This window comes from Setaria viridis, chromosome 5 (genome assembly GCF_005286985.2).
Source record: "Setaria viridis chromosome 5, Setaria_viridis_v4.0, whole genome shotgun sequence".
Classification (NCBI taxonomy): Eukaryota; Viridiplantae; Streptophyta; class Magnoliopsida; order Poales; family Poaceae; genus Setaria; species Setaria viridis.
This window is the reverse complement of record NC_048267.2, coordinates 3,616,399-3,630,569: the sequence shown is the minus strand read 5'-3', so window position 1 is coordinate 3,630,569 and position 14,171 is coordinate 3,616,399. Positions and strand designations below refer to the sequence as shown.

General features: G+C 50.1%; 1 protein-coding gene across 1 annotated transcript; it reads left to right on the top strand.

Moving 5' to 3' along the window:
• Positions 1 to 5,664: 5,664 nt before the first annotated feature.
• Positions 5,665 to 9,821, top strand: LOC117854669 (uncharacterized). The gene is made up of 5 exons (XM_034736895.2): positions 5,665 to 6,792; positions 7,696 to 7,828; positions 7,955 to 8,170; positions 8,272 to 8,427; positions 8,577 to 9,821. The coding sequence occupies exons 1-5, from the start codon at positions 5,720 to 5,722 to the stop codon at positions 9,714 to 9,716; spliced, it is 2,718 nt and encodes a 905-aa protein (XP_034592786.2). The 5' UTR covers positions 5,665 to 5,719; the 3' UTR covers positions 9,717 to 9,821.
• The last annotated feature ends 4,350 nt before the right edge of the window (positions 9,822 to 14,171 follow it).

Sequence of the window (14,171 nt, the reverse complement as noted above, 5' to 3'; positions counted from 1 at the left end):
CGGAACTATTATTTGATTCTCTCGGGTCCCCCGTGTCGCCCCTCTCGGGCGACAAGGGCGGAACCCGAGCCACCACCGCCACCAAGCCCCTCCATCCTCTTCCAGCCACGTTGCCGCTAGAGTCGGAAGCTCGTGCGGCAACAAGGACGGTGGCGGCGAGGCAATCCCGGCTGGTTTTCTCCATAAGGTGTCGACGCGTCGAGGTGCGGGCGGCGGCATGTCGATCTGGCTCAAGCGGCGGATCCGACACCTCCCCCGCCTAGCACTTCCCTAGCTGGATCTGAGAAACGAGGCCCTGTGGAGGCGTGCCATGGCGGCGCCACCATCGAAACTCCTTGCGGCACGAGCCATCTATTAGTAGAGAACTGACTTTCGATGCGCTCCCTTTTAATCCTAGTTTAAAGTAGGTCCGGTACAAAAGGGGGTGCGCGGAGCTTTACTCCCGGTTGGTATTTGCAACCGGAACTAAAAGTCACCTTTTGTCCTGGTTGAAAAATCAGTCACCCGTGGGGGACCCTTTAATCGCGGGTGAAAAAATCAGCTACCTGTGGGGACCCTTTTATCTCGGGTAGTAAGAATAACCGGGACTAAAGGTCACCCTTTTAATCTCGGTTGGTGTTACCACCTGGGACTAAAGCTCACGACACCAACCGGGATAAAATGGGGTCTTTTATCCCGGTTGGAAACTCCAACCAGGATAAAAGGGTCCCAGGGCTTCCAACCGAGATAAAAGGGTCTCTCACGGGTGGCTGTAAAAGAAATAAAGCCATCGGACCCTTTTATCCCGGTTGGAAACACCAACCGGAATAAAAGGGTCCCCCACGAATTAGTATAAAAGAATTGGATCCCCTATATAGTCAGATGTGGTGTGTAGGTGGGATGGTAAGGAAGCTACGCGTAAGGCTTGAGGTCGTGGGTTCGAATCCCACGAATCGCGCACGCGCATATTTCGCGTGAAAATCGCGTGACTTGTGACGTGCGCCCCTTTTGTCTCGATTGCTTTATCCCGGATGGTTTAGGGTTTTGAGAGATTTGTACCCTTCCAACCGGGACTAATACTCAATTTTCTACCAGTGATCTGGCTTCCGTCCACGGGGTGTGGCCGCGCATGGTGCGGATGCGCGCGCGAAGGGGTGGTGAGGCGGCTGCGTCGCCGGGGTGGCCTTACGGTCGTTGTTGGTGGCCTCGTGGCAGCCGGTTGCGCTCTGGGGCCGCTGGCTCCAGGGGCCACCTCCTACAGTTGCTGCCTGCGCCGATTCAGAAGGGGAGATTGGTGGTGTGGTTGCCGTCGGTTTGATCGCTGCTGCCATGCTTCCACCTGAGCTTTGCGTCTGCCTCCAATGATCGGTTGGATCTGCTTAACGGGGGAGGATGGTTGGATTGCTGCCGTGCTTCCACCTGAGCCTTGCGTCTGCCTCCAATGATCGGTTGGATCTGCTTATCGGGGGAGGATGGTTGGATTCTGGTAATTACATCCACGAGCGTAGCGCATGCAACAAGTGCTTGGAACCTAGCCGTGCGTGGGTATGGTATGCGACGCATTTCGTCAACGTCAGGTTTCAAGTGCTCCAGCATCTAATGATCGGCGGTGGCATGGTATGGGACGCGTTTCGTCGACCTTTGGATGCGATGTTATGGTGGGCTAGGTCGGGTATGATGGCGAAAACTTTGACCTTGCAAGCAGCCGCGGCAACGACTATCGTTGTTTCCTTGGTGGAGGGGTCGTTTCGAAAATTTTGAGTGGTGGTGTACTTCGTGCGGGAATTGTGGTTGCCTAACTTGGATTCTTCAATAGCTAATGGTATCTTGCTTATCCCTACTGAGGTGTGGATGGTTGTGCTGCGGTTTTGAGTTTGTGGTCAGATTGTCAATCAGTGCTTTCTTCTTCGTTGTTGAATTGGTTCATACTTTGGTTTTGATTTCACCTATTGAGGAGAAGTTGGTTCATTTGAAGAAGACTCACGAAACAAGACGTATATGTAGATTACTGGAGTAGCTGGTTAGAGAATTTGAGTTGTACTTTTCTTATTTTGTTATTTCTTTTTGTACATCAGATCTTCTAGTGTTTTGACTATGTATCCTTTTGGAGCACGTGCTCCTCTGTAATCTTTGTGGTTTGATACATTTTTACAAAAGAATGTCTGAAGCTGTAATATTATCCTCCATTATCTTTAAAAAAGCATCAGATCGAGCGAAGTCGCCGTTCGTGCATCCAATCTAGGCTTTGCCTTCAGGCTGACAGGACGGACTGGAAAACTTGAGCACAACAAACCCCTGCATATTTACAGCTGAATAGTCGTACACCAAACCCCTGCATGTATACATGATCGAGGAGATGATTTTTAATTTTGCAGCAGAGTTCTTGGTTGATACTGCAAAGTTCTATCTGTAATCTGGATTCGCCTGAATTTGGAATCAGAAGCTGTTGGGGTTCCGGCCCCTGACGAGCTCTGATTTTCTTCGCAGTGAAGTTCTGGGTTCCCAGCGCAATCGGTTTCAATTTCGCTCCGTTAATGTTTCTCCATAACTGAGTTTTCGTATCTTGTTGTACTCATGCGGACGCAGAAATGGGAAATCCTTATTTGGTGCTCTCAGAATACGAACGTGACGGACCGGAAGCCAACCAAACACCGCTTGAAGGAGAAAGAAAGCTTGGACGTGTTAGCTCTCTGGACGCGAACATTGCCGCGAACACGTCCAGGTGCATACATGCATCTCGCATCTCAAACCGGCCATTATTTTGGGCGGCTGATTAAGGACCCAAACAATTTGAAGTCCCACTGGAGAGGCTGAATTTGTTCGTAGGATGGGGTGAATAGCTCTAGGCATTTTAGGTAAACACTGATGGACAGGGATTTCTGGGCCCCGCATGCATGTTGTTCGGCGTGGAAGAACAATGCCGTGATAGCGGGAAGATGCGCCCGAATGCAGCTCGAAGTGAAAAGCTGATCACAGCAAAGACAGCAGGTTGCATTGAGAGGTGAACTCTACGCCCATAGTCCGTCGGGACATGCTGGTGTTTCTTCTCCAAAATTACTCATCTGTTTCAAATTGTAGGTCATTTTAATATTTATATATTTATAATTTTTTACTATGCGTCCAGATATAAGTGTATATATATAGAGTGTATATATAGATAAGTGTGTAAATATAAGTGCATAGCAAAATAAATTTAGAAATGCTAAAATAACCTATAATTTGGGATGGACAGAGTGGTTTCATAAAGAATAGGGGTAATTTTGTTATACCTTTTACATGTCACTGTAGAATTTCATTCTGAACCTTGTTATGTTATTATCCTAGATGACACTTCTTTTTACAAGAGGGAATACAGCTAGGTACTTTGAAATGTCATTAGCTACGCATCATGTGAGTCAATTACTCTTCAGCTGTGCTGATTTTTTTCCACGAAAATAACTTGCAGCAAACAATCAACAGTGTGTCCCATGTCCATCGTTTTACAAGAAGTCACAACCAGGGACAGGCAGTTCGTCAGTTCGGTAAGGTAAGGTTCTGTTGACACTTAAAATTGGCAGATGTGGACGAGCATGTCTCTGAACCTGTCTTTCAACCGATCAGACCGATTTGGTCAAAGTATCAAAATACAAATTAGACTTCACCATTGCGTAGCTCTCGTCGATTATATCAAAATTCGTATATAGAATGTCCGATTTAGAGTTCGGATGAGAGAATTATGACATCGGGAAATCTACCCCCGAGGAGATAGGTCAGACCGGTTTGCACGCCCTCGAGGAGACAGGTCAAACCGGTTTGCAAACCGGTCAGACCGGTTTGGGTCTGTAGAGTCCGAGTAGGAGTTGTATTTTTGTACGAGATTTGTAAGGGTTTCGACTCCTAACGGGACAAGACCTCCTCACTCTATAAATATAAAGGGTCATGTCCGATTGAGAATATCCAATTGATTAAAAATATATCTTTTATCTTTTTTACCTTTTCCATTTGCCCTATCTTTTCCAATCTATTACTTGCTGTTCATACTTCGTCTCTACGTCAATTGAGGGCGTTCTAGGTGGCTTGTCGACCCTAGAGCAACCATGCATGCGCCTGCCCTGACAGGTCCCTCCCCGTCAAGGGTTCGCTGGTCCATCGTCAGGCTGCCCCAACGAACCGGTCTGATCGGTCTGCATAACCGGTCTGACTGGCCTATACGCTGCAACGAGCTCCTCCACATGCTGCATGTTCAGTGCTCAAGTATTTGTCATGATGCGTTTTTTGCCAACAGGTTCATTGTATCTGGACACTTTGCAGCTTCAATCTAGGAGTTAGTAGTTGTTAGACACAACCCATCAGTTTGTGCTCTCCGCCAAATGTTTTTTTGAACGTACACGGCTTAGTTCGCGTGCTGATTGTATGCTCCCACAATCACGGCCACGTTCATGAGGAGGGGCCACAGGCTTTCTAAAGGAAGCTACCCAAGGTGGTAATCAAGCAACCGTATACTCCTTTCCATGACAAAATAAGGAGGGACAAAAATGGCAACCCAGATAACAAAGTTCGCGTCACTCCGGCTGGACGTGGGAGACCGGCTTCGTTTACATGTGAAAGCTCAAATGCTTGACCCGTATTCAGAATTCCGAGAGAAAACTGATTGGTGCACACCAAATGGTACCTTAGTAATGTGATGCGACTATATGAAAACCACTGATATAGCAACAAGCGTGGATATGATGCCTGAAGAGTCTCCAAAATATCATTTGAGCTTTGAAATGTATTGAAAGAATGAGTCATCTTTAGGACTATGGGCGTGTTCAGATTCCAGCCTCCAATCGCCACAACACGGTTGTCACCACCACGTGAAAAAGGTGCTGCTTGGCTCCCCTCCCAAAGACTCGTTTGGCAAATAAATGCAGGCAAAAACTCGCCAAATATAATAGATAAGTATAAAATATACTCCCTCCAATCACAAATATAAATAGTTATAAGGTTAGCCAATAGTCAAAATGTTTAACTTTGACTAACAATAACTAAACATATAAATAACTTGGGAACACTACTAGATTCAACGCAAAATGTAATTTCATAATACCAAATTTTAGATTGAAAATAATATATTTAATAGAAATTGATGGCAAAGATATACCTTGTAGAGTATGTCAATGTCTTGAACCACACTTATATCTGCAAGAAAACAATATTGCATTGCTATGGCCATGTAATTTATTACAATTAACTTTGTAGGCAAGTTCATCAACCCTGTGGAGAGCTAGTTTTGTGAAGGAACTCCGAGAGGATCAACATTTGGACGAGTAGTCTACATCATCCCCCTCCCCCCTCCCCCACCACCACCTAAGGCTTAAAGCCTTACACACAATACATACATTCTTTTTCACACACACATATATTATATTCCGTAAAAAATCCTGATTTGAAATGCTGAAATTTATCATAATTTTTATAAGATCTGGTACCATTTCGTAGTGTAATATTCCATAAAATTCCTACTTCTTTTGGACAGGTGTCAGGTGATAAACCTTTCTTCCGCGGTAAATCTAGCAATTATGACCAGAAAGGCAGAGACTAGTACACACTACACACGTCAGTCAAAACCGAGCGCGTGCTCTTCGGGCCCACCTCTCCTGTCCCACCTATTTGGCCCCACCCCGTCATTCCAGAATCTATTTCAGCCAATCGGCTTGGACCGAGCAGAGCACCGGATCCTCCATTCCGCTCTCCCGCGCGCGCCACCTCCGCCGCCGGCATGGCGTCCCCGGCGCTGTCCAAGACCGCCAAGAAGCACCACACGCGCCGCCTCAACAACCCATTCCCGCGTGCCGTCCCAGCCGCCGCCATCAGCGGCGGCGACGCGGCCCCGCGCCTCTCTTTCGCCCCGACCTCCAAGCTCGTGCACGCGCACGACTTCCCCGTCGGGACCCGGTTCCGCCTCCGCTGGGACCCGTCCCTTGGCGGCCAGGTGTCCCTCTCCAGGGTGCCGTCCGGCGACGACGCGCGCCGAGCGATGTGGGGGAGCGTCCCCGGAGTCGCGTTCCTCTCCGCGGCCTCCGCCGCCACCGTGGCCGACGAGTGCCGCGGCTCCTTCGCTCTCCGCGACGTCCGCGCCCGCCTCGTCCCCCACCGCCAGCACGTCGACAAGATCAGGGCCTTCTACCGCTGCGACGCCGACGCCGGCGCGGAGCTCCTGCGCGGCGCCGCGTTCCAGGCGTCCGGCGCGACGCGGTTCCCGGTGCTGGTGATCACCGGGCTCGTGTCCGCCAAGGCGGCGTCCTCGTCCGCGCCGTGCGGCTGCTGCGGGCTGCGCGCCGGCCGCCGTGCCCGGAGCGCGGTGGGGAAGCCGCCGGCGCTCTCGGCCCGGTACTGGATTCTCCTCGAGGAGAGGACCGACACGCAGGTCGCGTTCAGCGTCAAGATCGGCGACTACCAATGGACCTGCGCCGCGCACGCGGACCCTGCCAAGTCGCCCCTGGCGACGGCGACCGCCGCCCCGAGGATCCACCGGCCCAGCCTGCGCCTCCGTCTGCCCGCGCGCGTCCAGCGGCCCACCGGCAAGAAGACGAGGCTGGCGCCGAGCCGCGAGGAGGAAGCTTCGACGGCGCTCCTGACGGCGCCGGAGAGGGCGGAGGAGCGGCTGCCGGAGGAGTTCAACCGCGTGTTCCTGACGTACGCGAGCAGCCGCGACGAGCGGTTCTACGGGTTTGGCGAGCAGTTCAGCCGCATGGAGTTCAAGGGGAAGCGGGTGCCGGTGCTGGTGCAGGAGCAGGGGATCGGCAGGGGAGACCAGCCCATCACGTTCGCCGCCAACCTCGTCAGCTACAGGTAAATTTTCTTCCCATAATCTGACAGCTCGTTGCAGCTGAGTAGCTGACCACATCAAAGTTTGAAAAAATTGCGTTAGAACATATGCCCTTCTTAGTGGATGGAAAGAAAATTCAAATCCAAAGATTTGACACTCTTCAGGATTTACTGCTAGATATTTGATGTGTTGGACTTTTTGCCTGTAGTCTGCGAAGAACAGTCTATGCAATTTGTAGAGACTCACTTTCTCTTAGACTGTCAAATTTAGTCGTAAACAAGGCGCTTTCAGTTCTGGTGAGGCCATTACCAAGCAGTATGGGGTAGTTTCCGTTGTTATGCGCAAGTCAAGTTCCAGGACCAGCCCTGCAAATCTGGATGGGCAGGTGTCTGAGCAATTGAGCTTATCCTATCATCTTGGGTGTCGCCGCTTATTGCAGGCATTGATGCACTTGAAACGTGCAGGGATTTAAGGTTGAAAGTGACTCTAGCTGTGTGTGGTCAGAAGCGAACAATTCGAGGAAGGAACTGTGATTTGTAAGGCACTGTAGTCCCTCAACTATCAGCTACAAAACTCATCACATCGACAACGATTGTGACGTCTTCTTGCGCCATAGTTTCTTGTGCGTGTGTGCTACTGTGCTTGGAGTTCTGCATCTTAACAGTGGTTATCGTAGGTGAGAAAAAAGTGTCAATAACTAACGGTTAAGATGAATCTTAACAGTAGTTTTAGTTTTTTCTCCCTCCTTGATAAAGCCAACTATTGTGCTGAACAACTTTCAAGGACAATTTGTTGATATTTTTCTAATAATAATTGAATAGCATTATGAACTTGCAGTCTTAGCGTTAATGTAGGCCAACTGGCGCCAACTTTTTTTTTTAATTTTGGAGATGATTTAGCGTGTTCTTCCTTTTGATTTTCTCTAGGTCAGGAGGAAACTGGAGCACCACATACGCCCCCTCTCCCTTCTACATGACCTCAAAGATGAGATCTTTATACCTTGAAGGATACGACTACTCCATTTTCGACCTGACCAAACCTGACAGAGTACAAATTCAGGTAGCCATTTCACCGGACTACAATTTTTTTTTACAAAGCAACTGTTGCTTTTCAGATAAACACTTTGAAAGCATGGTACCATATCGAGCTCATTGAGTAACTACTTCCATTATTCTTAATTTACAGGTTTATGGGAATTCTGTTCAGGGACGAATACTAGACGGTGACTCGCCGACGCAACTCCTCACCAGCTACACCGAGTCAACCGGAAGGCCACCGATTCTTCCCAGGTGGATCACATCCGGTGCCGTCGTCGGCATGCAGGGCGGCACAGACACCGTACGCAGAGTTTGGAAAGAGCTACAGGACTATGATGTCCCAGTTTCAGCATTCTGGCTACAGGTCTGAAAAAAAAGGGTCCATTTCCAAATAAATCGTAATCCAGTTTGAAGTTTGAACTCTGAACTAGCTCTGAACTGCTGCACATTTGGTGATCGTTGCAGGACTGGGTTGGCCAGAGGAAGACGTCAATTGGGTCTCAGCTCTGGTGGAATTGGGAGGTTGATGATGCTCATTACAATGGATGGAAGGATCTAGTCGGCGACCTTCGACGCAGCGGCATTAGAATGATGACTTACTGCAATCCTTGCCTTGTACCAGTACGTTTGGAACGCGAGAACGTTCATGATTTTTATGGGGAATCGAACTTTCGTGTGAAATTCACACGTTCAGAAAGTTGCTCTGCATTTGCAGAGTCATTACATTAGTACATTACTGTTCTGAATTTTGTTTACGTTCGCTTCCTCAGATGGATCAGAAGCCGAACACGAAGAGGCACCTGTTCGAGGAGGCCAAGAAGCTGGGCATCCTGGTCAGGGACGAGTCCGGCGAGCCGTACATGATGCCCAACACGGCGTTCGACGTTGCCATGCTCGACTTCACCAACCCGGAAGCACACGCCTGGTTCAAGGAGATCCTGCGGGGTATGGCGGACGACGGCGTCAGCGGCTGGATGGCCGACTTCGGCGAGGGCCTGCCGCTGGACGCGCGGCTGCACTCCGGCGAGGACCCTGTCGCCGCGCACAACCGGTACCCGGAGCTGTGGGCGCGCGTCAACCGCGAGTTCGCCGACGAGTGGAGAGCCAACAACGCCGCGGCGACGGCGGCGGAGGAGAAGGACGGTGGCGGTGACGACAGCGAGGACGATGGCTTGGTGTTCTTCGTGCGGTCGGGGTTCCGGGAGAGCTCCCGGTGGGCGATGCTGTTCTGGGAGGGGGACCAGATGGTGAGCTGGCAGGCGAACGACGGCATCAAGAGCAGCGTGGTCGGCCTCCTCAGCGGCGGCCTCTCCGGGTTCCCGCTAAACCACAGCGACGCCGGCGGCTACTGCACCGTGGACCTGCCGTTCCTCCGCTACCGCCGCGGCGAGGAGCTCCTCCTGCGGTGGATGGAGGTGAACGCCTTCACCGTCGTGCTCCGCACCCACGAGGGGAACAAGCCGGCCTCCAACTGCCAGTTCTACTCCAACAGCAGGACGCTCGCGCACTTCGCGCGCTGCGCCAGGATGTACAAGGCCTGGGAGTTCTACCGCGCGGAGCTCGTCGCGGAGGCGGCGGCGGCGGGGCTCCCCGTGGCGCGGCACTTGTTCCTGCACTACCCGGAGGACGAGCGCGTGCAGGCGATGACGTACCAGCAGTTCCTGGTCGGGACGGAGCTGCTGGTGGTGCCGGTCCTCGACAAGGGCCGGAGCGCGGTGACCGCCTACTTCCCGGCCGGCGCCGGCGCGTGGAGGCACGTGTGGACCGGCGACGAGTACGGCGCCGGGGTGCAGGGCGGGTTCGAGGCCGAGGTGGAGGCCCGGGTGGGGTATCCGGGCGTGTTCGTGAGGGCTGGATCGCTCGTCGGTGAAAGATTTGTAAGCAACTTGAGAGATCTGAAGGTGTTGTGAGTTGTAACATGTGTGTGTGAACTGTACAGTATATTTGTTTGGTTTTGGACGGGGAAGGAGATGGAATTTAGGGGTTTTGCATGTAAAGAATTTTGTATCTTTGCAGCTTGAAAAAATTCAGAAACTAAAATTGCAGCATTTAAAACAACAAAAAAGGGGTGAGAGTTGGTGAGGGGAGTTCAAGACGGTGAACCCAGACCTCCCGGCTAGGATGAGAGACCCCAGGGTGGTGGCTTTATTTTTACACGCCACAGTGGGGCACCCGGTGCCACAACCAGGCTGCCTCTCGCTCCCAGCCGGAAGAAAACCTAGCAGCACACGCACACAACACACAAGGGTTCTGTTGCCTGAGTTACCCCTAGTGGGTGAACTTAACCGGCAACATACACAAGCCGAGGAGTGCCACGAACGCGTCCGCAACCCCAGCACCACCACAGAGGCCTAAACGGCCGGTGCTACTACTGCTCTGCGTCCCTCCCGGGACCAGACCCATATGGCCAACCGTCGGTCTAAGAGCATCGTCGTGCTCTAGCCTCGGGATCAAACGCACCAGGAACATGGCCCTGCGTCATGAGCCTAGGTAGCGGAAGGGGAGGTCGCCGGCATCACGCGCGACGGTGAGGTCGGCAGTGCTGCCCTGAGCAGAAGGGAGGAAGGAGATGGGATCGAGTAGTTAGGTTTCTATTCGTTATCCTCCCCCGTTCACGGTGCGGGTTCTTTACTGGCCCAGTTGCTGGTTTCCACCCGGTGGCCCAGTGGACGGGTTACAGGGCTGATCAGCCCATCTTCAGCACGTAGGCCAGCTTCTCTGTTACAATGGCCTTAGGCCCATAGTGATAGATGGTGACATTCCCCCTTGCTAAGCAGCAACTTCTCGAAGTGCTGCCTTTAGTGTGTGTAGATTCTCCCAAGTAGTTCATGTTGGAGGTAGTTCATGCCACTGCACCAGGCCGAAAGGGACCATCTTGTTGCCCACCTTCAAGAGTCTACTGTGAAGTACCTGCACAGGACATCAAATAGGTGTTTGAAGGATACAAGTAAGACTAGCATCATTGCTCACTACTGTGTTGGGAGGTAGTGCTTTCTTAAGTTGTGAACATGTATGACTGGATGAATCTGACTTGTATCAGGTAGTTGCAGTTTGTATGCTACAAGTCCCACTTTCTGAGTGATCAGGTAGGGGCCAAAGAACTTATAACTCAGCTTCTGGTTGGATCTCTTGGCAACAGACATCTGAACATAGGGTTGTAGCTTGACATACACCCAATCACCCACTTCAAATGTTCTTTCCTGCCTCTTCTTATCTGTCTGTTGCTTCATGCGTTGTTGAGCTCTCAACAAGTTGTGTTTGATAACAGAAGACATCTGATCTCTATCTTTCAACCGTTGATCCAAATCAGGCACTGTGCATTGGTGGTTCACTGCAATACCAAAATGCCGAGGTTGATGTCCATACAGAACTTCAAATGGGGTCTTGCCATGAGATGAATGTGTGGTTGTGTTGTACCAAAACTCAGCTAGAGCAAGCCATTGGGACCATTTGGTAGGACAAGACTGGACCATGCATCTCAAATATGTCTCTAGACATTGATTGAGTCTCTCTATTTGCCCATCAGTTTGGGGATGGTAAACTCATGTTCAGGGTTATCTCTGATAATTTAAACAGCTCTTGCCAAAAGTTACTTGTGAATACCCTGTCTCTATTAGATACAATCACTAGCGACAAGCCATGCAACTTGTAGATATTGTTATGGAACAACTTGTAGACAGTGGAATGAAATGACCATACTTTGTGAACTTGTCTACTATGACCAGTATAGTATCAAACTTGTTTGACTTAGGTAACCCTTCTATAAAGTCCATGCTAATAATTTACCAAGCTTGTTGAGAGACAGGTAATGGCTGAAGTAATCCAGGGAGTTTAGAATGCTCTGGTTTAGCTTATTGGCATACCTGGCATTTGGAGACATACTCTTTGATATCTTACTTCATGTTAGGCTATGCAAAGAGGGACTTGATTTTGTTATATGTTGGTGAGATGCCACTGTGTCCTCCCAGGCCACTGTCATGCAGAGCTACAAATACTACTTGATGTGCTTCTTTATGGTTCCCTAACCAAACTCTACCCTTGTATCTGATCAGGCCCTCTACTAATGTAAACCCTTTTTCATTGGAAGAGGTCAGAGACAATTCTGTCAGAAGCTATTTAGTGGGTTCATCTTTGTGATAACCTTCCACAATGATTTTCAACCATCTTGGTTTACTCATGGAGATGTCATGCACTTCATCATGTGTTGGTTTTCTAGATAATGCATCAGCTAATTTGTATCTTCCTCTCTTTTGTATGCTATCTTGTATTGTAAACCCATGAGTTTCACAAAAGCCTAGTGCTTCATCCCATCAACTAGCTTCTGTTCATTTAGATGAATGAGGCTCTTCTGATATGTTGAATTTGTGAATGTTTGGTGTTGTAAATATGGCTTCCATTTATCCACTGCCAAGATGATAGCTAGACATTCTTTCTCATATGTTGAAAGAACTTGAGATTTCTTGCTGAGGGCTTTACTCAAATAAGCAACTGGATGTCCTTGCTGCATGAGAACTGCTCCTATGCCTTTGTCACTAGCATCAGTTTCAATAGTGAATTGTTGTTTGAAATCAGGGAGAGCTAGGACTGGTGCTGAAATGAGACACTGTTTGAGGGTGTCAAAGCATTGTTGGTGTTGTGGTGTCCAGAGGAATTGTGTATTCTTCTTGAGGAGATCATGAGAGGTCTACTGATGATGCCATAGTGCCTGATGAACTTCCTGTAGTATTCTGCCTTCCAAAAATGCGCTCACTTGCTTGATGTCTATCGGAGTGGGCTAGTTCTGCACTGCTTGAATCTTTTGTGGGTCAGTGGCCACTCCTTGACCACTGATAGTGTGGCCCAAGTACTCAAGCTTGACCACTGATAGTGTGGCCCAAGTACTCAAGCTGCTTATGAACACTTAGAGGCTTTAAGAAAAAGTTGGTTAGCCTGCATAATGTCAAACACATCTTGCAAATATTGCTTGTGCTCTTCCAAATTCTTGCTGTAAACCAAAATGTTATCCATAAGTATCAATACACACTTTCTTAAAATATGATAAATTATTGATTATAAGTTTATAATCATAAACAATATAAGATATGATAAATAATGGTTAAACTGTTATTTGGAAGACCATGCTAAGTCATAGCATGCCTTATAAACATAGACTGAGGGAATATAAATGAAAAAGTGATTGGTTAAGTTTTGTATCTATATCTGAAAGACTTAAACTCTTACATGCTCCAACCTTTTCATTGGCCACTCCGACAACTACGTACTCCACTAAAATAACTGCACAATACACTATGTTCCATCTGTTCCATGAGAAGTGTACTCCAAATCTCCGATATCTAGAGTGTAGGTGGGCCAATTCGTGTCACGAGCACATCATCCATGGGCCGGCCATGCAGGATCGCAGCAAGGCTTGCCCACAAACAAGTCATATCCGACTCTCGCTCGACCGCCACACCTCATCATATCTCGAATCTCGATCTCGGCCTCGATCCGACTCTCCGGTTTTCTTGACCTCTCCCGGAGTCCCTCCCAGGCACCCAGTTCTTGATTCCGAAACCCTAGGGCAGCCGGCCGCAGGCGCGCGCGCCGGCGACCAGAAGGCAGGTGCGAGCCTGCGACCGTGCGTAAAGACGCTGCAGCAGGCCAGCAGGGGCAGCAAGCAGATCCGATCCCCACGGTAAGTCGGTAAAACTCAAAGTCGACGAGTAGAATCCTCGCATCCCAGTTCTTGATTTCCTCCGCAACCGGTAGTTTGGTACTTTCCAGAATCCATGATGCTACATCGTTTCCGCATTTGTAATTTCTCTTTAACCATTTTTTAATTCATCTTACTGGCAAGGAACAACTCAGTGCGAACAATTTATGGTTGATAAATTAAAGCTATCTCAGAGCGTACAATTTATGGTTGATAAATCCGCACGCGTTCGTCGCCCGGTCAGTCGCTCCGATCGACGGACACGGCGGCGGCGGCGGCGGCGCGCTGAGCGGAAACGCTGCATTCTTCGCGGGCCGCTCGGCTGAACTGAAGCCCGTCAGGCCGCCAGCCCGGCCCCGCGGGCGCGCGTTCGCCGGCCACGCTGATCACTCGCTCGGAGCTCGCAAAGCAAAGCAGCAGACGCTTAATTGTTAATCCCACCTCGCCATTTCGTGCGTAATCGGCGGCGGATAAAGCTCACCCCATTCGCGACCGTATCGCCGGGTCTGGGTGCAGGCCTGTCACTCCAGCGTAATGGGAGGGCATTGTTGGCGAGGGAGAAGCTTGGCCGCGGGAGCCACACCAGAGAAAGAGTCTCTTCCTGGCGGGGTCGGAGCCTCGGCCTCGGCCGCGGGAGTCGGAGCCTCGGCCTCGGCCGCGGGAGTCGTCAGAG